We start from the raw sequence: 22,551 nt of genomic DNA, 5'->3' as shown, positions 1-22,551 counted from the left end.
GCATACTTTATATTTGTATATGGACAGTTACATACCTTTTGCACTTCTTCCCTTTTCTTTGTCCTGGTGATTAATTTCTGTTTAAGAAATTCTGTTAAGAAATTCTGCCAGAATCCTCTAGATGTTCAGGGAGGCTTATCTTGTTGAGATGGACTCTTATATCTTTAACAATACCAAATTGCTTTCTTAGTGGACTGTCTTTTCCCTCACGTGCTTCTTTCTCATTTCCTTTTTGCAAGCCTTCTCTGGATGGGGACGCAGTCTTGTTGAGGAACTGAAACAAGAAAGACTAGAACTTGACTATCTAAACTGAGTGTTGGATAGCCATTTTCCTCCCACCCCAGTTTATCTTCACAGCTTGTTTCTAGTCTCTCTTACCTCAGGGATGTGGCTTTGCATGAAGAATTTAATTCAGGAGGGACCTTGCAAGCCACCCCTTCTCACTTCTTTCACTGTAAAATGTGATCATAATGGCACTCATCACCTGTTTTCAGACACCCCATCTTCTCCCTTGGGAAATATCTTGCCATTATAATAAATTCAGCCCTACTGTTCTCTAAATAGTGACAGGCTGCTCCCATTATGTGCAGTGCTTTTGTCCCGTTCAAATACTGAAAAAATCTGATATATCTCAGGATGGATTTTTTTCTCAGAATTATTTAATTATATTTTATTTTTAAATGGTGAAATCTTAAAGACCTAAAAGCCTTACTTTGATTTACTCTACAGTGATTGTGTCCACTGCCATTGTGTTTGGCTTCTCCACAAAAGTGAAATCAAAACCAGCTCACTCATCTTTCACAGCACTTGTCCTGTTATAAATCTGCTGAATAATGCACTTTGCATTCAACTAAATCTAAGAGGAAAGAAATTTACTGCCCATATATAGACATTCAACTGATCATCAGAGGTTACTTACCTGTTGTCTTTTCCCAGTAGAAGGGGAGCACTGCTTGGGCTGACAGATGGTAGCCATCCTGTCTGAAGAGAAATGTGTTGCATTTGAAGTTTTTTCTTGGTGTGTGGGGGTAGCAAGGGTTGTAAGACATTCTGTGTTCTTTTTTACAACATACTGTCTTGACAGCAGTGGATCTGGAACTTTGGTCGCTACCTCACGGATAACACTACATGTAACGACCCAAACTGTGATCTTCCTAAGCAACATATCACGGCCATGTATTTCCGTTTCTGGTGACAGAGCTCCATGCCTCATTACGTACAGAAAGTAGACTTGCCCTTTATATATCACTACAGCATCTTCCTTAAAGAGAGGAATTTCCAGTTGCTCTCCAATAGGACTGATAGATGAAAGTGGTAACATATTCTTATCATCCTTATTCTTGATATTGGTCAGTGATTTTAAAATTCCTGAAACAACACAGTTAAGTGACTTCATAATAAGATGATATGATCTTGCTGTCTTTCTGTCTAGCTCTTGTGCAAGCTGTTTCACTGGGGTCATCTGGGAACACTTCACATCTTCAATTACTACATCAGGACTAGAACAGTGTCTTGTTAATTTTGGGCTAGTTGGTATTAAAGACCTTGAAAAATTGTCCCAAAAGGGGCTGGAAGCCTCTGCCATCTTTATTACTGGCCCTATATAAGTTACAGTTGGTATTTCTGTAGCTTGCCTTACTTCAGAGACATTTTTAGCTCTGGCTGACAGTAGTTTCTGCATTTTAGGTGGAAAAGAAGAAAGCGGTATTGATGCGATTTTGGCTTGAGGTGGTATCTCTAGATCATATTTTAAAATCTGTGCTTGAGGTTCTTCGGTAAGAAGCTCAGAGATTCCCGAAACTGATGCTGTGTCTTCTTGGTCAGCATGAGTTAGTGAGAAGCATCTTTGCAGGGAATGCTTTTCAACTGAGGTTTTGTTACTCTGAGCATTAAAAAACATGCCAACATTTTCTAGGATGTCAGAACTTCTGGTAGAAAAATCTTCTTCACTGTTCAATTGCTGAAACTCTAGCATCAGAGCAGATGTAGTACTGGCTTCTCTCTTCAGAAAAACATTATGGTTTGGCTTATTGTATTCTCTTCAGACAGATGAGCTACTGCTGCTGTGACCAGGCAGGCAGTTGCATACAATAGCAAGGCTTCCAGAGGAAAGAGAATGCAGGAAGAGTTTCAGTAGGTCTTATCTATCTTCATCTCCTTCCCAAAGGGCTTCATTTATGCAGCCTGACACATTTAAAATAAAAGCTGATATAAATTAAAATGTTATTATATATTTGTAAATGCACAGAAAGTGTGATTTTTTTTTTCCTAGATGGTTGTCATATGAAAAGTTAACTCAAAATAAATAAATCAAAAGCCAGAAATATATTTGTGACTTAAGTATTAACAAAAGCCCATCTAGCCAGTAGGATTTTTCTGCAGTTATCATTCATTGTGAGATACTTCCAATCTTGAGTTAAACTGGGATTGAATTCCTGCTCGCTTCAGTAGGAATTTGCCCAATAGTGCCAACTGTTGGTGGACAAGATCTATTTTGTTTAGATGTAGCATACCCTCATATAAGAAGATGCAATCTTAGATACAATGCCATTAAAATAAATGCACATTTCTAATAAAAGTCAATTTTTAGAATCAATTTTGTACTTTGTTAGCAAAGTTATTCGACTTCAGCAATCCCTCCTAGCTTAGATGACTCTCAGCTGTAGCTGAACCAGATCCAGTAACTTTGTCCTGGCTTTTAATGAAGACGTACAAAAAACCAAGTTCAGATGCTTATCCAATGCATATCAAGACCTCCTAAGCACAAATGTAATTGTAAAATGCTAAACACCTGTAAGTACACAGTTGAGTCTACAGTAGAAGGAAACATGAAATCTAAATTTGTAAAATAAGAAAAGCAAAGATTCTCAGATGGATTAAAAACAAATTAATTTTGAATTATCTGATCCTATTCCAATGGTTATGTTCTCCTAGGAATAACCTACTTATCTTAGCACTACAGACTTGATTTTGTAGAAAGCAAACATTAACACTCACATTATTTGCATGTCAATCACACTGCTCTAAGGTGTTTCTTAGCCTTCTTGAGTATCAAAAACCACAGTGACTTCTCACCTCCATAACTGAAGACCTTCTACTATTTAACTTACAAAAAGGAATACAATACAGATGAGCTCAGTGAGCCTCTGTTTAGGATCATGTAAATTAACCTTTCTGAGTTCTTTTAACTAATAAAAATTAATAAATTGAAGAATAAAATGACATTTCCTCCTCATCTAGGCTGTACCTTCTGCATTAATGATGCATACATCTGGATGTAATCACATAATTCCAGGAGTCTAATCAAGAATAATTAGAAAAAATTATATCGATTGTCAACCAATTATTTGAATAATTGATTGCAATTATGAGTGAGACCTTTTGTAAAAGCAGAATGTAAATCAAATTTTTTTCCTGTGCTTTCTCTCATAAGTGTTTTTTTTTGTTTGTTTTTTTCACTTCTGGTTTTAGGGATTCTGCCTAACATAGCATTGCAATGTGATAACGCTAGGACAGTCTCCTGCCCCAGAAAGTCTCCTGTTGGCCTCTGCATTAACCTTTGCACTCTTTTCATTAGCCCTTAGTACTGGCCATTAAATATTCACCTTCTGCTGTGCAATCAAAAGAATGGTTCCTCCAGAGTGATTGCTGAGTAACAAGGAATTTACTATTATCTTTTCAGCAAAGGGAGAGTTTCCACAATATCCTTAAACAAAAACAAACAAAAAAAAGAATCCCAAGGACATGAATTGTTGACACGTATCTTAAAAAACAGAAAGCCTCAGAAACCCAGAGACACAGCAAATAAGTTGAAATGAAAAAAAAGAAAGAAGAAAGGTTTGTGGTTTTCAGGCAGAGAAATTCTGGTTAACTGTGAAACCAGCTGAAAAAGAGGCAAACATGGCTGCAAAAGAAAGAGACTCCTTGATTCTCAGAAGCTATAACTCTCCCCTGTGAAGGCTCTGAATTGATTGATGTAGTGATAGGGCTTATTGCCATAGTGTCAAATTTTGCTCTCTAGAGTCCTGTGTGCCATTTAAAGACTTCCTAGCTAGCTGTCGTTGCCAAACAACTCCTACTGAAAGCACAAAACACCAAACAAAATTTGCTTTACAAATCTGAGCTATTGTGTCACTGTTGTAGGCAAGTTTTCTGAGCTCACAGATTGTCAAGGTGGCTCAGGGATGTGTGAGCAAATCACACTGATGAAAAATGTATTCTACCTTACAGTTCTGGCAGTGCACATCTTATTGTACAGCAGCAACTGCAGTGGTGTAATTTTTTTAGTCCTTCAGTTTAAAAGATAACCTCTTGTGTTGTGGATCTTGTCCCCAATCTTGTGTTGTGGATCTTGTTGTGGATCAAGTCCCCAATGCAATTTAAAAAAGAATTACTGTATTCACATATCTTAAAATTTCCTTGTTTACACACACACACACACAAAATCTATAAAACATCCTCCTTTCTTCTTTCACCTTAAAACTGACTGCAAAGCAGAGCCTCAGACAGGAAATAAGCAGCACAGATTCATTATTACTTCTAGCTTATGTATGCTAATCTTTTCCATCTGAAGTAATCTTACAATCTAAACTTTAAGATTGTCATCCACCATTGCCATAGCTTCATCAGAGGTGAAGACAGCAAAGAATCTTAAAAGAACTCACAAAAATACTAAAACTCAAATCGTTTTCCTTATTTTTTTTATAAAAAATGTGCATATGAATATTGCCACTGTGAATTTATAGGAACATTTATGTTCTAATTAGTTTTTCACTTTTAAAACTTCGGCTTGGCATCTTAATTCAGTTATAATGTTTCTTATCATACGGCAACAACTCAGGGGGGGACTTCAAGGCTATCCCTGGGAAAATTTTGATTTCCTGCAATTCTGCCATGACTGCTGTTGGCATGGCATAGACTATTTTTGCCTGGACTTGATCTAATGTATAGCCAAAGTGCCTTTCAGCTGTTACATCAGAAGTCTCTTAAGACACAGCATCTGCCTGGTTAAGCACCCTTATTTTGACACTAGTTCTACATGGAAGGATCTATAAAGTCTCTAGGACTCTGTGGTGTATGTTACTAAACACAGGTATGACACAGGTCACTAGATCTGTATGGTTTAACATACACACTTCCTACCCTTTTGTAACAGATGGCCTGCACTTGGGCTATCAAAAATGCTCTAACGGTCAGGGAGACAGCAGCTTAGAGAGCTACTAAAATGAAAAAATATTTTGCTGTTAGAACACTCTCTAATAGTTCTCTGACTTAGTTTCTCAAATTATGGGCAGGCTGTTTAGGTGAAGTGCTGTTTTCTGAGAAGCGAGTGTTGGTATTCAGGTTAGCAGCCTCTAAAGGGATCATGTTTTGCTGATAGCAATCCCTTCTCCAGGAACTAAACATGAACAGTGTATGTAAATCATAAGAGAAAACACCCTATGAGTCAAAGCCTGAATTGGCCTTCTGCCCTACCTCCGAAGGCTATGAGGGCTCTCTTTCATGGTTTTTTAATCTCCTACAACCCTGCCGCGCTCTTGTAGCTGAGGTTCCCCTTGCTAGCTCTTTACGCAAGGCTATGACTCCAGCATAGAATCTTGCATTACTCTTCATGGCAGAACTGTGTGTGGCAGAGGAAGGGGGGGCATCAAACTTGTTTCGCTTACAGCCCAGTGGTGCTTGTAAATGTTTACAAGAGCTAAATAATCACCTTGTCAAATGCACCATTCTGCAGCATGCAGTTCACTGCCTTGCAGCAGTCAGGCAGCAGAGGACTAATAACACACAACATGTGCTAAGGGTCCTTCTAGCTCAGTCTCAATCTCTGCCAGTGGCCAAAAGTGGAGGCCCAGCAATAATTCGAGATGAGGGCATGCACATGGTGATACTTTCTTGAATACCCCCCCAGACTCCAACAGTCAGAGGTGCAAGAGCCAGCAATGATGTCACTGTGGATTTTCTGCTAGCACTGTGCCCTGCTGTGCAACACCACCCACATCCACGGCAGCTTCTACCCCACAGCGGTGCTCAGTTGGGCCACATACAGTCTCAAAACTTCCCCAAGCCCACAGTTTTGAGGACAAACTCTGGCCTTCCCAGTAAGGTTGGTGTGGGCTGGGCCAGGCCAGGAATGGTAGGAGCGTGTGTGGTTTAGTTACCATTTATCAGAGCGCAGGTGTCATGCTAGAAGAGTAACCATCAACTGCTGCAACAACTGCCAACTGTGGAGAACCTTTTAGAGAACCTTCTGGGAGGCCGTGAGCATTGGTACCGAACATCAGCTGCCACTAGGCACCTGGGAGTTTCAACGGCCACTCTGGCACTGGGTTCTGTTGGCCCCAACTGATGCTGCCACTGCCCACAGGCACTCGGACTGTGCCCTGCATAGCAGTACCCGCCCCACCACCCTGACCAGCTTTCCTTCTGTGCTCACCACTGTGGGGCAGGGCCTTTTGTGCGATCTGCACTGTGGCACAAACACTTGTGTCCCAGCACCCAGGTCTGTTCTACCTCCTCAGGGCCATGCCACAGAAGTCCCCACTGCCCAGGGCTGGCAGCTTCCCCCGTGGCTCAAGGGACACGCGCACCAAGTCCCCACCCTGTCTGCAGGGGGCCTCCTCCCAAACAGGCTGCCTTTCCTCTCAGGCCCAGGGCCCCTCACCACCCCCTTCAGAGGTCCTCATGCTGCAGCCAGGCCCTTGCCAGGTGCAGAGGGGAGACATTGCGTGGCCAAAAGCTCCTTCATGACCTTCCTCAGTGCTGTTTTCCCCCCATTGCCAGGCCATGTTCAGGAGACAGAGTAAAAGCGAACTTACCCTGCTGCAGCAGAGGTGAGCGCTGAGGCCTGCAGCCAGCCCTCCCTCCAGCCCAGGCCTGCCCTGGCTGCAGAGGGGCAGCCTCAGCCCACCACCCCAGCCCATGCCAGCCCTCCCTGCAATGTGGAAGTACTCAAGGTCACGAGCACTGCTCGCCCCAGCCATTTCTCCTCGGCTGCCAGGCCCTGGGCGGGGAGTCACTCCCAAAGAAGGGCTGCGACATAGGACAGCCACGCACCAGGGCCTCCCCTGAGGGCCGGATAGCCATCACAATGGGGCAGTTACCCCAACCCACTGGAAAGACAGGTCTGTGCTCTCAGCTGCTCCACCATGCTGGGAATAGCTCCAGAAAGCTTTCGAGTAAGCAGCCAATTTAATCTGAAACACTTCAATAGGTACTCACAGAAGCACCGAATCATTTGGGTTAATAGGAGCCTCTTGTGATTATCTCATCCCACCTGGCCACAGCACAAGAGTTTATGCGACGAGTTGTGGCCTGGTTCACTCCCAGCATGATGGGCTTTGAAATAACCAACAGTTTCAGAAAGTGCTGGAAATAAGCAAGCTGCTTTATTGTTCCCATCCAGTTAGTAGCTCCTCTTGGAAAACTGCTCAAAGCATATTCAGACATTTTATTTTACTCTAATGAGTGAAATAAATCTAAAGAAATAAAACCCAGAGATATAAAGCTGGTGAGAGACATCATGAAGATAACTACCAGGTGCTCCAAGTTTGAACATCTTACCAACTTCACTGCATTTCTCCAGCAGTCGTTAGGTTAAATTCAACCTGAAACATGAATTTCCTGGGATTGTTCACTGTCAGCCACCTACCTCCTGCCAAGGATTTTTACATTTAGTCAGAGGACATGTTTCATACCTGTCATGTGAGATGAACACCCGCTGCTTCTGGCTACCCATAGCTGCAAGGTCGCCGACATTCAGTATTTGCTCTTTCTTGGTGTCTAAGGGTGCCTGAGAAATGAAGGCCACTTCCTCCCAGTTAGGTAATAAAAAAGATAGTCCTTACCCAAGAGAGCTTATGAAGCAGAAACTTCAGACAGAGAATAAGGACTTTTTTCCCTGTTCCTGCTGACCTACAGTTTTGCTGAAATGATATCCTGCTGTGATACGGGCAGGAGCAAGGCGCATAAAGCAACATATGTGGCTCTAGCACAGATAAATGCTTTATTGTGGACAACCCCAGGAATGACCCTGACCTTCAGGACTGTCTCTGAGCATGACAGAATATTCAACATTAGCCACTTACGTGTGTATCAGCACATGGGGGTGAGAAACAGAAGATGAAAAGGAAGGCAAGAGATGAGCTGAAGAACAAGGTAAAGAACAAAGTGAGTGGCATACTATTTTGCTCTTCCCTCTCATCCCCTCTCTGCCACCAGATTTTTTGTGTGAGGTGAGAGATAGTGAAAGTAAAGGAGGAGAAACACTCTGGCTGACTGTGATCTGCCCACCTATAGCTTTCAAAGGCTAAGAAGTTTTTTAGGGAAGATGGGAGCTCTGGTGCAGCCCCTTGGGGGAGAAAAGATTGCACAGATGTTAACCCTAGCTAGTGACATCTAACTGGGGACCAAAAGGGTAGTGGGTGTGCAGATTATGTACATGTGTGTCTATGTATCTGTAGGAGGGAGGAAGGTAACGTGGGGCAAAATTATCTGTACATAATTCCTCCTTAAAAAAAAAGAGTAGCTTGGCCCTTCACTGCACCATAACTTCTGCTACCTCTCAGCTGGTGTATGTCCTTTAATTTAAGTAGAAACCTGGTACCCTTCCTCTGGCATTGCCTTTTCTTACATCCTGCAAAGCTGAATTTTCTCTTTTGGTGCTACTCAAAGCTCAGTCCAGTCAGTCACAAATCAGAAAAGAAGACATGGCAGAAGATTGTCTGAGGATTCTTGAAAACTATTTTGCTATAACCCTTGGAAACACTACTTGGTGCAATCCTGGTTCATCGGTTCTCTCTCCTCACCTGCAGCACTTGGTATTTATCCCCTTGTAATCACTCATTACCTTACATCTTTGCCAAAAATTACTTTAAGAAGAAGAAAGAGGCAAAGAAATGTCAGAGTTGTCTCTGATGGGTTCCTATGACTCTGTCCTGTTAACAGGGCTGCAAACCAGAAGGCTGTGTTCCTTACCTGCTCAAAACTTGGAGGGCAGGGAGAAGCTTTCAATAGCAACCCTCTATCTGCCTTTTTCACATTGATTTGGGAACTTGCTAATCAGTTAGGAAATAGTTCAGTGAAAGTGCATTTCACAGACACTGAGTAGATGTTAGACTTAATCTTGTTGGATTTTTTTTTGTCTGCACAATTGTTTTCTTTAAATGCCTAGGGAAAAATTCTGATTTCAGTGGGTTCTGGACCAAGTCCTAGCATATCGAGCACTTGCTAATAATACACCCATGTTTATTTATCTGTTTCTGTGACATATAAATACGATACACTGTACAGACTTTGAAAAGAGGTGGCCTCCTTCAGCTTGTGATAAATCCTGGCTGGGAACAATGCTTAGTCTTAGAAGGGAAACTTGAAAAATGGGAAAGGGCAAGCACCCCTCCACAGCCTGTACAGCCCAAGAAGGTAAGCTCTGACCCCTTGCAGCACCAGAACAACGAATACCACACAGACATAATCATGGGCCTGCAAGGAGTCAGCCAAAGTCTGCACAGGCCCCAGAAAAATACGTTTTTTGTCATGTTTCATATGAGCAACTAAATCCTGCCAGCGTGCTGCAGAGCACAGTGCAGACACTGGGGTGCATAAGCTCTATGGGATGTGAGCTCTGCTGGGCACAAGCTGCCCTGCACAGCTCGGTGTGTCAGCGCATCCTTCCGTACCTCTGCTGTCGGGATTTTTCCATCACCCTGAGCGCCTGGGCTGCACATTCCAGCTGAGAGCTGATGCTGTCCCTGTTCTTGGGAAGCTATAATTTGCGGTGCTTGCCAGCAGGTGGCACAAATGACAAGACCATTGTCTGCCTGTACTGCCTAGGAGAAAATGGACTTCTTTCTTAAAATGTCTGGCTAGCTTCTGCTTAGCCCATATTCCTAGTATCACCGTCAAATGTGTACTCCAAACTCTCCGGTTTTCTTATGGCACAGTAGTAATGCTTCTTTACACACACACACACACACACTAGTTACATATAGATCAGACTGTGTCTGTGTAATAGAAGGTGCAGAGAAAAGCTATTGAAATGCCAGCTCTTTTTACAGCAATAGAGTGATAGAGGAACTCCTGCCTGTGTCAGAAAGAGTAATTATCGAAAGTCAGGATCTTGTGCACCGAAAAGGCACCCTTCCAGCAATTAAACAAGGAACAGTTAGTGACATATTGAATAAGGGCTCTTAAACGTATAAATACATAATAGAGCTGTGCGTACAACCTAGCAGAGTGCCAAACAAAGCAGAGGCTGAAGAAGCTCTACCTAGTGAACCAGAATTGATCTCATTGCTTCTATACATCTTTGAATGTATACAAAGTTGAATGGATTCATTACACTCAAATATCTTCCTTTTTAAGTGATTCTGCTTATTTCAGTTCTTCGTTGATGCTTGCTCCTCATTGATTTTACCTGGCTGCAATCACTGGGGAGCTAGATGCTTCATGGTCAGCAGCTCTGTAGTAAAGATGAGGGAAGGGTCTGTGTATGGCCCTGAACTACTGAGTCACAGGAGTTATCACCAGCTTTTTATAGTAGTAAGTCCAGCTGCTTGTGTTTGTGCACAACAGTGCAGCATGACTGAGTAGCATACAAGAGCACAGCCTGAGCTAAGGACTGCTGTTGTAACCTCCTCTGTAGCCTGGGACACAGCAGGACTTTCCTCCATCTGCACAGTATGATTTCTGATCTCAGGAACAAAGGCAGCCATGCAGAAGTCCTGAAGACAAAGAAGAGCTGGAACAGCAGGAAATTGGGAAAAGATAGGGAAAGGCGGCTGAGGATGGACTGAGTCCTAGTGCGAGCAGTAGTGACGGTTCTGCGGGGCTGCTGTACTTGCACCCCCAGCTCTCAGTATTTAACAGGTCTGGAAACCCCCAGAGTTTGGGTCTGCTGTTCTGGATTATTTCTCACTGATCTATAGACAACTACATTCACATATCTGTGCTTAAGCCTTTTATATCTCACTGGCATCTGAATTCAGAGGTATTTCAGCACTGAATTTACTCTTGCCTTGCTGTCTGGCTCCTAGAAAATACAGACTACAGCATACCAGGAGAGACAACAATTATTATGAGTCTGTTGTATACAGTGTCAGTGCTGACATCAAGATTATTCTGGCCTCAGGGAGCACAGGGAGGTAAGGGATTTTGAAACAGAGCTACAAGAATGAAGATAAAAAGTCACATAAAGCTTTGCTATCTCTTTCTGGCTTTGTTTCTCAATACTTCCACCCAGCTGAAATGTGATAACTATGCTAGGCTTGGAAAAACCACAGGAGCAAGAAAAATATAAGGTTATGCTCAATCATAGAGAAGTTGGAGTCTCCCCTCTGAACTTGTAGAGCTGAGGGGAAGGCAACTGGCACAGGGGTAATGTTTCCTTGTAATGGAATGCCATCTGCTGGGACTTGCTGTTAGCAGATGAGGTAGTTCAAATGAACTTGCGATAAATGAGTCCAACAGGGCTAGAAAACACAATGCTGCCTCACAGCCGTGTTAGCACAGACTGAGTGTGATCACATTTTCAGTTAGCAACAACGTATGGCTTAATAGAAGCAGGTTTTAGAGATTTTTCGTTCCTTACTACCTAATACATTGTTGTGGAGTGTGACAGTGTATATACATCCTATGCTATGTTCAGACTGGCTATTACTGTTGTAAGCTTTTCCCTCTGGAGTGAAAAACTGAAGCTGTTGTGTCATGACAGGGCAAATGAAACTTGCGTGGTGATGCTGCATGAAGTACTACAGGTTGCCTAACAACATGCTTCCCCAAGGACTAACAGAAGCAAATATAGAAACCACAGCATCTGCATTTAAAATTGTTTCTTGAATGCAAAGCCTGCTTGTTGCACAGGGATATAAACGGGCACCTGGGTTTGTCATTGCTGCTACCATTCTAGAACGGGGATGTGACACATTGCTTTCGTTCCTCCACACTCCTGCTGATATGGGGAGAGCAGCACAGGCTCTTCAGAGCTGGCTGTTTACCTTGTCAGAGCACCTGAGATGCTCAAAAGAAGCTAGGCAATATCAGAGGAGTACCCACTACACAGGAGCTAGCTGAAGCCATCTGTGGGTTAACTTGTGTGTTGTAACAATACTGTAAGATTTTTACTTCATTGGGGAATCCCTACACTTTTTCGTACAAATTAGCATACTTGGGAGAAAAGCGTAGCTCCATTCTTGTCTCATGGGTTGGAAGTGGCATTTGCCTACTCATTTATTGTGCTGTCACTTCTCCTTGTATTTGGCACCTGACCAAATATAGTTAAAGTATGAAAGAAAAGGAATACAGTGTATGCTGTTGAGTGTGGCTGCATTAGATTGTGCAAACAGGGAACAGCAAGGCTCCAGGGACCTTAAGTATGAGTCAGATGCTGGGTTCACTGCTGTGTCACTTGTTAGTCAAGGACAGTATTTGTCATTCCTGTGTCATCCCTGCAGCGGACAGATAGTGGCGAGGACAGACTTGCCCATGAAACTGATGTTCTGACTAGCAAGTAGGATATTCTACTTATTGTGATTCCCAAAAGTATGATCCTGGAAGCATGTTTGTTTGTGATCCGGATTTGCTGGTTGAATTGAGACCACTTACATTGACTGGGAATGTAAGATGCTGGTGCCAGTCCTGTCTGAATTCAAATCCTATCCTAACATGCGACTGCCATGTAGCATGAGGACAGATGTGGAGCTGGGAATTTCCCTGAGCTGTTCCTGCGAGAGGTTTGTTCATATAGATTTTATTTGATGACAACAAGCTGTGAAGAAACTATCCTGAATGCAAGTGTTGTGGTCTTTTTCTATTTTTAGTTCTTTTAGTCTCCGGGGAGGAACGGTTTTAGGCAACATAGATGTTTGGGTTTTGGCAGGGTTTTTGAGTGTCCAACTGTTTCAGATTGGCTGACTGGTTTATACCACTGTGTAGGTTGCTGCTGAGGCTTGGTTTGTGCCGCATTCCTCATGTGTGGCACTTACACAGTGATGTATGTGTTGGAAATCCCATACAATGTGCAATGGGCACATTATGCTGGATCTTGTTTGATAACAGCCTTTTGGGAAGATGAGCCTTAACTGTCTCACCAGCCTCTTTCCTGTTTTTGAATGCATGTATGTTGGCTGGACACTTAAATTCTGTTTCATGTGTTGAGGTAGCAGGCACCTTTGCAAATACACATTTGAGTCCTACATCTCTCTTTTCAGTACCTGCTGTAGTGAGATATACAGATCTGGTTTGAAACAGTAATGAACATGCTGAGATAAATGGTCCTTGGGAAAGGAATTGTCTTGCTCTGAATACTGATATGCGGTATGTTTTTTTTCCTGTTTTGAAATATCTTTTCACACTGGTGTGCCTCATGAGAGTCATATCAATGGTGACCTGAGTGTTGCTGAGTGCCTCAGAGGCATTAACTTGATTGCAAGAGGGTGACTGAATAGTCTCATATGCTCTGCAAAGGTTTCAGTCTCTTTCAAAATTAGGGCTTTGAATCCTATTCCTGCCATGTGATGCCTGCCATGTTGAGATACACATAACATTTACAGGCAGTATGTACTAGAAAAAAAATTGTTTCAGTCCTGTAATGGATATGTTAATATTGACTGTGAAGATGACAGTTCTTGAAAAAGAAACTTGGGATGACTGTGCATCTTTCTTGTTTTGAAATGTCTTTGTACCGTGGAAATCCCATGGGAAGCATACGCTTTAGTGACTTGTCATGCTGAATGCTTCAGGTTGATTAGATTTGTTGTTTCAGGATGGCTAATAGGTTGCTTGATGACAGCCTCACTGAGGTTGAAATGATTAAGAAAGAAAATACTCCTATAGCATCTTGTCCGGACCATCTATATTTCCTTGGCATGGTAATACTGTCCCTACAGGTGTGTGTTTGAATTCCTCCATCCTCACAAATGTTAAATTAGGAGACTTGCTGAATTTATTTAAGGAGATCTGACATTGAACAGATCCAAAATGCTGTTTAACTCATAACAGCAGTCAGTGTAAGAATATTATTGGAAGCATAACTCCATCTGGCTCATGAGTGAAGACTTAACTTACTTTAGTGAATTAAATCGAGATTTTTGCTCTGGAGCATTTATTCCTCAATAATGCTTGTATCTACTATACACCTTGCTCCCACCTAGACAAATACGATTTGATTATGCTAAGATGCAAGTGGAGCAGTTTATTTGTTTGGAATATTCCTCATTTTTTGGTCAAGGTGCATGGTGAATATATAGCTTGCTTACTTCTGTTTTGGAGCCATGCAGAGACAAAGCAATTAATACATGACATTTATTTTGCCTAAAAGCTAACAGTCAATGATAACATATGACAATGTGTGAGACTGCATTCATTAGAGTGCCAATTTGTTTAAGATTTCCAAGCTCTAGGTAAGGTTTCTGAGTCATAGCAAAGAATCTCAGAGATTTTTCTTTAAACAATGCTGTTTTAATCCTGCTGTCAAGTGTGATAGGAAGCAGCAAAGAGCAGGGCCTAATATACAGATGTTCCACTCCAAACAAATACATTTCTCCGCTATTTGGGATCATTATTATTTTCCTTAGGTCCTTATGAAGGGCACCTCTTCCTCACTTAATTTAGGCAGTACTAGCAAGTGGTGGGATAATATCTAGCAAAGGACATAGGTGGCAAAAGGTTAGTTTCTTGTACAAATTGTGTGGGGTCAGAAGTCACTGTAGAAGCTTAGGAGTAAGGCAGATCCCTGATCTATTTCTTACTGTCCCTCAACTATTAAATCAGCAGGGATTAAACTGAGCTGATTCACATGCCCTGAAACAGTTCGCACGCAGCCAGCAGGGCACTGTTGAGGGCTGAAGGCATAGCCATTTAAAAAAAAAAAAACCATACAATTTTTTGGTTGTAAGAACAGTTTGCTCGAGGAATATGATCCTCAGAATGTCTGGCATGCCCACTCTGAAAACACCTATGATGTTTTCTTCGATTATAAATTCATGCTTTTTGTTGCCTCAAGCTGCCTGAGTTTTGTTAGAGAGGAATAGTTTAGTCATTACTGCACACCTGCAAACATCTCAAACTAGGTGTGCTTCCTTCTCAGAGGGCTGACCTAGAAAGGATACTCAGATCTCAGCAAGCACACATGGCTTCATGCAGAACACAGCTCCTGCTGCTTCTGTTAACAACTGCTGGAAGGGTAATGCTGCCCTCCTCCTCCCACCGTAATTGAACAGCCTGTTGAACAGAGCACCAGCAGCAGAGAAGGTCTGGCTGCAGTTCTCGCCCTTGCTTGCAAGGATTCAAATCACAACTCCTGCCTCCCAGCTATAGCTGGACTTCCAAGCTGATATACTATGAAGATGAATCATCTTTGTGTCTATTCTTCACCCAACAGCCCACAGACTTGACTTGCAACAAAAGCAAGAAGGCGCAATGTTTGTCCACCTGCCGCAGATGCTTCCTGTGGCCATGGGGAAATGTGGGAAGAGATTATGGACAGTATGTTGCATATGGTTTAGGGACCGTCGCTGTAGAGGTTCCAGCCGTGGTGATTATATTGGGTTTGAAACAGCACATGGCGTGCTACCTTAGTTGTACTGGGCCTGCCTGTGCTGGAAATTCTCCAGATCTTTTGGGGTCCTTACTGTGATGCATTTGCTACCTTCTTCAAAACAGCCATACCTGTCCTGAGGAGACAGTTTCCAAAAAATATCAACCTTGTGTGATACTTTAGGTATGATATGCAAATTGCTCAGATAAAGGGTAGGTAGTCAGCCTTACTTAACTACAGTATCTGTTACTCTTGGCATTTATTTCCCGCAGTTAACTGTTAAACAACAGCTGTCCCACTTTAATGAGCTTTAAAAAAAAAAAAGTACAACAGCTCATTATTTCTGTCTTTCCTAACAGGCCCATTTTAGAGGCCCTCACTTAGCAGCTCTTGTGATTTATGCCAAATGGAACTCATTTCCATGACTATTAGGATCATTTGCAGAGTGTTACACATAACACAGCACAGGTTTGCAGTGAACCCTCTCTGAAAGCTCGATTTTTTGCTGGCAATGGTCTGTAGCACAGCAGCACCGTTACCATCTGTAGCTCTCCCTGCATCTGTGTGAACAGAAGCACTGCATAAAACCCAAAAGGTTAAATGAAAAGATCTACTGCCAAGTGAATCTTCCTACTTCTTGTGAGCAGCCGCCTTCTTTTTAATGTGTTAACGACACATAATGATAGGAGCCTTTGTTTTGCCCCTTACAGGACGTGCGTATATACACCCCAAATAGAAGGCCATTTCAGATGCTTGAGGAGGATGAAATATGGGTCTGCTGGGTGATTGGGAGAGGTTTTGCTCTGAAATTTAAAAATGGCACAATCTCAAGTTTAATTCTCTGAATACCCTAACAGGTAGCTGTTTTAAAGGCAGGACAAGGCATATACACAGAAAGAAAAGCATCCAGGGCTTCTGGGCTTCCCTCTTAGCATAGCGAAGAGGGCATTCAGCTCTGCATTCAGCAGAGCTGCCACCAAGACTCTCATCCTGTAACTGTGCCCGGGCGGCTAGAGTGAATGTGACAGAAAGGTTGTACCTAGGCAGTATTGATGTGTGCGGATTCATCATTTTTGCAGCCCTCATTCTTTGGTTTGAGGCATGCACTGTGCAGACTTTTAACTTCACCCAGAGGCAAGGCACTCTGTGCATTTAAATGATAAGCAAAGCCACGGCTGTAAGTCAACACAGACAGCAATAAGGAGGTGATTAGCATCATTAAAGGGGTTTACGTACTCAGGCTGAACTTTCTGCAATTACTTAATGAAACAAATTCACTTCAGTTTCTGTTAAATCTTTCAGATTGCCTCAATTAAGACTCCAAGGGGTATGAATAAACAGAGATTAGCTTGATCACTGTTGTGGTAGAAGAAGGGGTAGTGAGATCTGACCCTGCACGTACAGGGACTTTTAATTCTTCAAAGGAGAAGGATGCCCTAGATAACATCATAGGGAAAGGAACTCAACAGGTTATCCCCCATAGCATCAGGACTGAATACAGGCCACAGATTTATAGGTAGAAATGACGTATGATGTTATCTTGGCCAACAAAGGATTTTTCCCTTCAGTGTTTTTCCTGTGCTTCACTTTTCACTGTGTTCCTCCAGAGCCTCCTGACTGTTTTAACAGCCCTCACCAATGCCAGCTTTTCATTACACTTTCTCATAGACTAATCTGTTGCCCAGAGCGATAGCCTGAGCAAGCCTGGGGACTGAAAAGAGATCTAAAATTAAATCCCTGCAGAGAAACTGCCTTTGTTCTTCCCAGAGAAATGAAATACGAATATATCCTTGCCAGAAACAAAGGAACCTGTCCTGTAGAGAAATGACATTGCTGCTGTCCCTCGCCAAGGGGACAGGAGAGGACCGAATGCCACGCCAAACTGCGAGAGAGACTGGTACGAAAGGGAAAGCAACCATGCTTTGCCTGCCACTTCCTTACTGGGCACTGATGGGAGCACGAGATCCAAGTAGCCGTTACCCTTGTCCTCAGGACATCAAGCAGAACACACCACTGCCATTTTGAAGCTCAGGTTTATTTAGGTTTCTCCTTTCTTTACACATCTAATTCAGATCCCAGGCTTTTCCTTAAGATGGATTTCTTTATTACAGCAATGTGCATACCCAGGCTGGTGGATGGCACAGGCCACTCTTCTGCATGACAAATAACTGTGCTGTGAGAAGAACCATTCATTTTCCACACAATGTTTCTGCTAGAAAAGCTGTTTTTCAGCAGCTTGGCAGGGGAAGGAAAGGGCTAGCAGAAGGGCAACACTAGCCCATTTTTACTGCTAGCTTGAGAGCTACTTCTCAAAGACCTTCATTTTTTTTTTTTGACAGAAAATAACTGAGAAGCCAAATAAAGCATCTCCCCCTCTCCATCCTGGAGCTCTGTAACCATGATGGAAAAGCACCACTGTGTGACACGGACACAACCACTAGATTCACTCACCACCATTTCAGCACCCATGTGCAAGGGGACACCGGGGTGTGCTGCTCAGCATGGCGGCAGGCCAGGCAGCAGGCTGTGGCTGCCATCTGAGCAGGGAGGTAGAGCCTGCCCTCCCTCACTCCAGCAAGGCTGCAGAACCTTCCTTGTATCAGCGTTTTTTGTCTGGGTGTGGCAGGGAGAGCAGATGCTTCAAGAGGGGTCCTAGCTGCCCTCAGCAGGCCTGCAGGGAGTGAGAAGTGGGTGGAGAAGCTAGGGCTTTTGTTTGCTAGCTCAGGGTGTTGGTGGTTTGTGCTCATTTTGCACAGCTGTTGGTGAACAGGCAATACCCTAGGAGAGAGGTGCTTGCCTCCAAAATCTGTGGGCTCAATATTCTGAGTGTGTTGTAGCCGACCTGATGGAAGGTCATTCAGGGCAAAAGGTACCATCAGGGGCATTGCAGACTTTTGAGAGTGTAATTTGCACTAATCTGTGCAAAAATGAGCATTGCTTTAACTAAAAATACTGAACCCCTTGGATTATGCAGGCTGCTAATATTAACAGCCTGTACCTAAGTTGAGCTCTGATATTGCTGACTTTGGTTCCTCCGTTTTGCCAACACAATGGCTTACAGCAGAGTAGAACCAACTTAGCACTTCCATTTTAGATGCAAGAAACTGGATCTCTCTTTGTTTATGAACCAGTAACTGACCTCTGCACAAGAACAAGTCTAAGCCTCTATTGCTGAACTTCAGCTTAGTGCTTGTGGTTATTTCCTCTGTTCACAGTGGTTCTGGACTGAGTGAGTAGCAGTACAGGAAAAATGTGCAAGTCTAGGAGGCATCTCCAGGTAAGAACTTGTGCAGCTCTTGGCAGAGGCAGTACTGGGATCCAGTGGTACTGATCTGGTCAGTGCTTAACTGTAGGCTTTGGTCTTAGCCTGGTAATATTGCAGGTGATCTCATATTCTTTTGTCGTTGTCCAGAAGCAACATCACCTGGCTTTTTGCCTTTCTAGTTGTTGCAGAAGAATTAGGAATGTATTGCTGAGCTTCAGGAAGCAGTGCATTTATGTTTCAAATGAAAACAAAGTAAGATTGTGTGTCTTGTCCAGTTTCCCTCTCTACTCCCAAGTTACTACATAATGTTTGACAAATTATATAGGGGAACCAGGTGTGAATCTAAAGTGAGTAAACACAGTGAGTGTGAATATTGGGTATGACTCTGCAAAGATACCAATGTGGTTGCTTTCTTAATAGCACAAGTTACCTTCCGGGAAGCTCACCTTGTGAATGTGGCTGCCATGCAGTGGAGATGCTGTCAGGTGGTGGAAAATGGAAAAAAAAAAAAAAATCCCTTTTTTCCTCATTCAATTTTATTGCTTTACTTCTGGAGTTTTAGGCTACATCTGATTCTAGATTAGTTCTCTGCTGTCCTTACTGATTGTTATACATTAGAAATGGGAGAACTTTAATCTGTGTAAGGACAGTCTGCAGTGCAAGTTAAAAGTTGCCACGTTTTGCACAATTTTTAGAGAACTTGTTGAGGAACTGAGAGACCTGGATATTAGCCTTTGTTTACAACAGGGTCATAATTCCATTATGTTGGGCTATTGCTTTGTTAGAGTGGCTTCTCTTCTAGAATTTTTTTAAAATGGGTTTGAAATCAAATGAAATTATAAAGCCCTTTCATGGAGATAGGCAAAAGTCCAGAGACAGATGCCACATGGACTGCCTTCCAGCCTTTTTTCTTTTGTAGGCACATTCAGCCTGGTAGCCTTCTGTAACACGGTAAATGTGATTAGAAAACTTCTTGAGTTAGAGCAAGTCTTTGTTGCCTTATTGCTGCCTCCTTTTGTTTTGGGAGCTAACAGGTGTAGAACTTTGAGGGAGAGCACTTATGAAGACTGATTCTTGTTCATATTGGCCCTAGCCCTTACGGCAGGCCTGCAGAGGTGTGCTGACAGGTGAGCTGCTCAGTGTAGCAGCTGAGAAGTACCGTACAAAGCTGACGAGTAGGTTTTTTTCTTTGTTTAAGCTTGGACGTCACATAAGATGAAGCAATATTAAAATAAATAGTGCCAGGCTTAGTTGTAACGTCATCCTTCTCAAATTGGCAGGTTTCTTTATGTCAAATTCCCCATAATTTTGCACTGTTATTCTAGGGAAGGGGAAGCATATTGGAGCAGGACAATAAAAAAAATGTGTTTGTGAACTATAAATGTCTTAGCAGATCTTGTGGGATTTGAATTGGAGCTCTGATGAGGAGGGAGGTAGTTGTTCTCCCCTACAGAGCAAAACAAAAGACCTGTTAAAAGCTACATGACACATTAGGTGATTTATACTTAATGGATTTATTGGCTTTGTACCTTTTTTGCTTGTCATCTATGATGCTCTAAGTACAAAGTAATTTGGGTTAGCTATAGGTCTGCTTCTGCTGGAAACACCAGGAAATTTGAGGAAAAGAGCTTTAAAAGCTATATGTAAGTCTAGGAGAACAGCTGGTAGAAAATTGGTACCTCTTGCTATGGAAAGATCAGGAGAGACTGAAATGAGTTTAACCCCTTCATGTAGTTCCAGGGTAAAGCAAAGTATGTAAGAATATCTTTGTGTCACATGGGAGTACCTAACTGCTTTAGCATGCTGGACTGCTCCATTTGTCATGGACATGGCACATTTGTAATCCTTATACGCACTGCTGCTACAGAAAAGTTGTTTCTTTCTGTTTCACTGTTTCACAGTGTACAAGCATTACTTTTTATTATTTGAAAGAAGAGAGTTCTTCTTGAAGTATTCTTGAGAGAGCTGAAAGGAGCAGTAAAAGCTTGCTCTCTACTTCCATCTGTCTCATTACAGTTAGATCTCTAATGACTGATACCACGAGATTTAGTCATTTTTGTTTGGGTTCTGATCTCATGCTTTTTACGACCTACTGTAGACCAGAACTGGCACAGATACATAAATTAAAGGATGTGCCGTGAATTTACTCAGACTTTGTCGCTCAGTACTCTCATGATGGCAAACCAACCTGCAGATTCCCAATGTGAAATGTTGCTCCTTTGAGCTATGACAGTACTGATCTTTGGCAGTCTCTCAAGTGTTATTCTTCAGAGCAAACAATTCCTAATCTAGCAGGATGGTGTACAGTCTCACTGGGGCTAGGAGTTACTGTGCATATTGTCTAGGTCGTTTGGGCAACTGGGACTTGTTTATGCTTGACTGATGCTCCGGAGATCTTTGACTTGACCTGAGAGCTGAGCTAAAATATTTAAATAGTTATTTTTGGTAATAAATTACTAGCCACAAGATCAGACTGGCCTACTTAAGGACGTGATACTGTGAAGTCAGGAAGCCTGAATGAAGTTCTGAGGAAAAATGTCACTAATTGGGACAAACAGAAAGATGTTAAGTTTATGTGGAGTGTACTACTTGTTTCAGACTGTGTTACCAAGCGCCTTGCTGCAGGAGGATAGGTTTTTGCCTCTGGAGGGGGCCATTACTGATTTGTACTTGTCTTCCTGCCACTGCCTCTGAGGAAATGTGTCTAATAGGGCTCTGACCACTTCACACTACAAACTAATCTTTTGGCCATTTTCCAGTCTGCAACCCATATCTCATGGGCCCTTTGCCACATACAATATAATATATGGTTACTTTTAAGCACCCATCCAGAACTGCACTGTAGTATCTGAGTCTGGCAAGTGAAACCTTTCCGGTCCTTGCAGAGAATTTCCTTTGTTGCTTATAAACATTTGTGGGTCCTGTGAAAACACTAATTAGTGATCTGAGCACTTCCTTCCTCAGGTCTTGGCTTTGTTAGAGAATCTGCTTTATTCTGATGGAGACTTTTGTGTGCAACAGGTGCACAATATCAGGTGGGGAGAAGACCAAGAGGGATCATGTGGACAGTGTCTCTGTATTAATGCTTCTCACTTCCAGATGGGAGCTCCAGATTCTCTCATTTCTTTGCTATTAATATAACTCCTGTTCAATTCCTGTACGCATTCCAGAAGCCATAATGATAGTAAACTCCTTTTCCACATTATTCATCTAAATAAATGCAAAACAGGCTAACAAAACTTGGTGGAATTGCAAATAAGGAGTATTATAGGGTATATAAATAAAACTTGTGAGAACTGACTTTTCTGTTTCTTCCTTATAAAAATGTCAATGGAACAAGTTTCATCTTGTTTGAACTTCTAGTCCTGGCATTTATTATTAACGTGATTTATCTGGCCACAGCGTGCCGAAGGCAGCAATGTGCATTCCTGACAATAGGGACTTTAAGTATTAAAGACAATAATTTTACTTTTTTGTTTCTTGTCATGTTTTATTTTTAGATTATGATTATTCTAATGTATTTTTTTTTTACCTTAGGCTCACGGGAAAAACCATTTTTTGGAAATGGAAAAAGGCCATTTAAAAACATTCTCCTATAAAGCATACTTTTTAGTGGCTGTTCTGATCCTTTCATTTGGCTATTTAAAGGTAAATAAGGCAATATTTTCAAAATGTTTCATCCTTATTAAAATTTCAAGCCTCTACTTCATCTTTTGTTGTATTGCAGATATGATTGTAGTTAAAATAGAAAAATAAT

General features: G+C 42.3%; 1 protein-coding gene across 1 annotated transcript; it reads right to left on the bottom strand.

Moving 5' to 3' along the window:
- Nucleotides 1-94: 94 nt before the first annotated feature.
- LOC147601360 (ligand-dependent nuclear receptor-interacting factor 1-like) lies at nt 95-1,975 on the bottom strand. The gene is made up of 2 exons (XM_086744617.1): nt 920-1,975; nt 95-274 (listed from the first exon to the last, which is right to left on the bottom strand). The coding sequence occupies exons 1-2, from the start codon at nt 1,973-1,975 to the stop codon at nt 95-97; spliced, it is 1,236 nt and encodes a 411-aa protein (XP_086600743.1).
- Nucleotides 1,976-22,551: the final 20,576 nt, after the last annotated feature.

Source organism: Chlamydotis macqueenii, chromosome 3 (assembly GCF_036417535.1).
Source record: "Chlamydotis macqueenii isolate bChlMac1 chromosome 3, bChlMac1.mat, whole genome shotgun sequence".
Taxonomy (NCBI): Eukaryota; Metazoa; Chordata; class Aves; order Otidiformes; family Otididae; genus Chlamydotis; species Chlamydotis macqueenii.
Note: the sequence above shows the minus strand (reverse complement) of the source record. Positions and strands in the feature narration are given on the sequence as shown.

Bases quoted from the DNA above. Each gene is read 5' to 3' on its own strand.
- LOC147601360 (XM_086744617.1), bottom strand. From the start codon at position 1,975: ATGCTAGAGTTTCAGCAATTGAACAGTGAAGAAGATTTTTCTACCAGA. The intron at 275-919 runs GTAAGTAACCTC...TTCTTGTTTCAG, and splicing joins CTACTGGGAAAAGACAACAG to TTCCTCAACAAGACTGCGTC.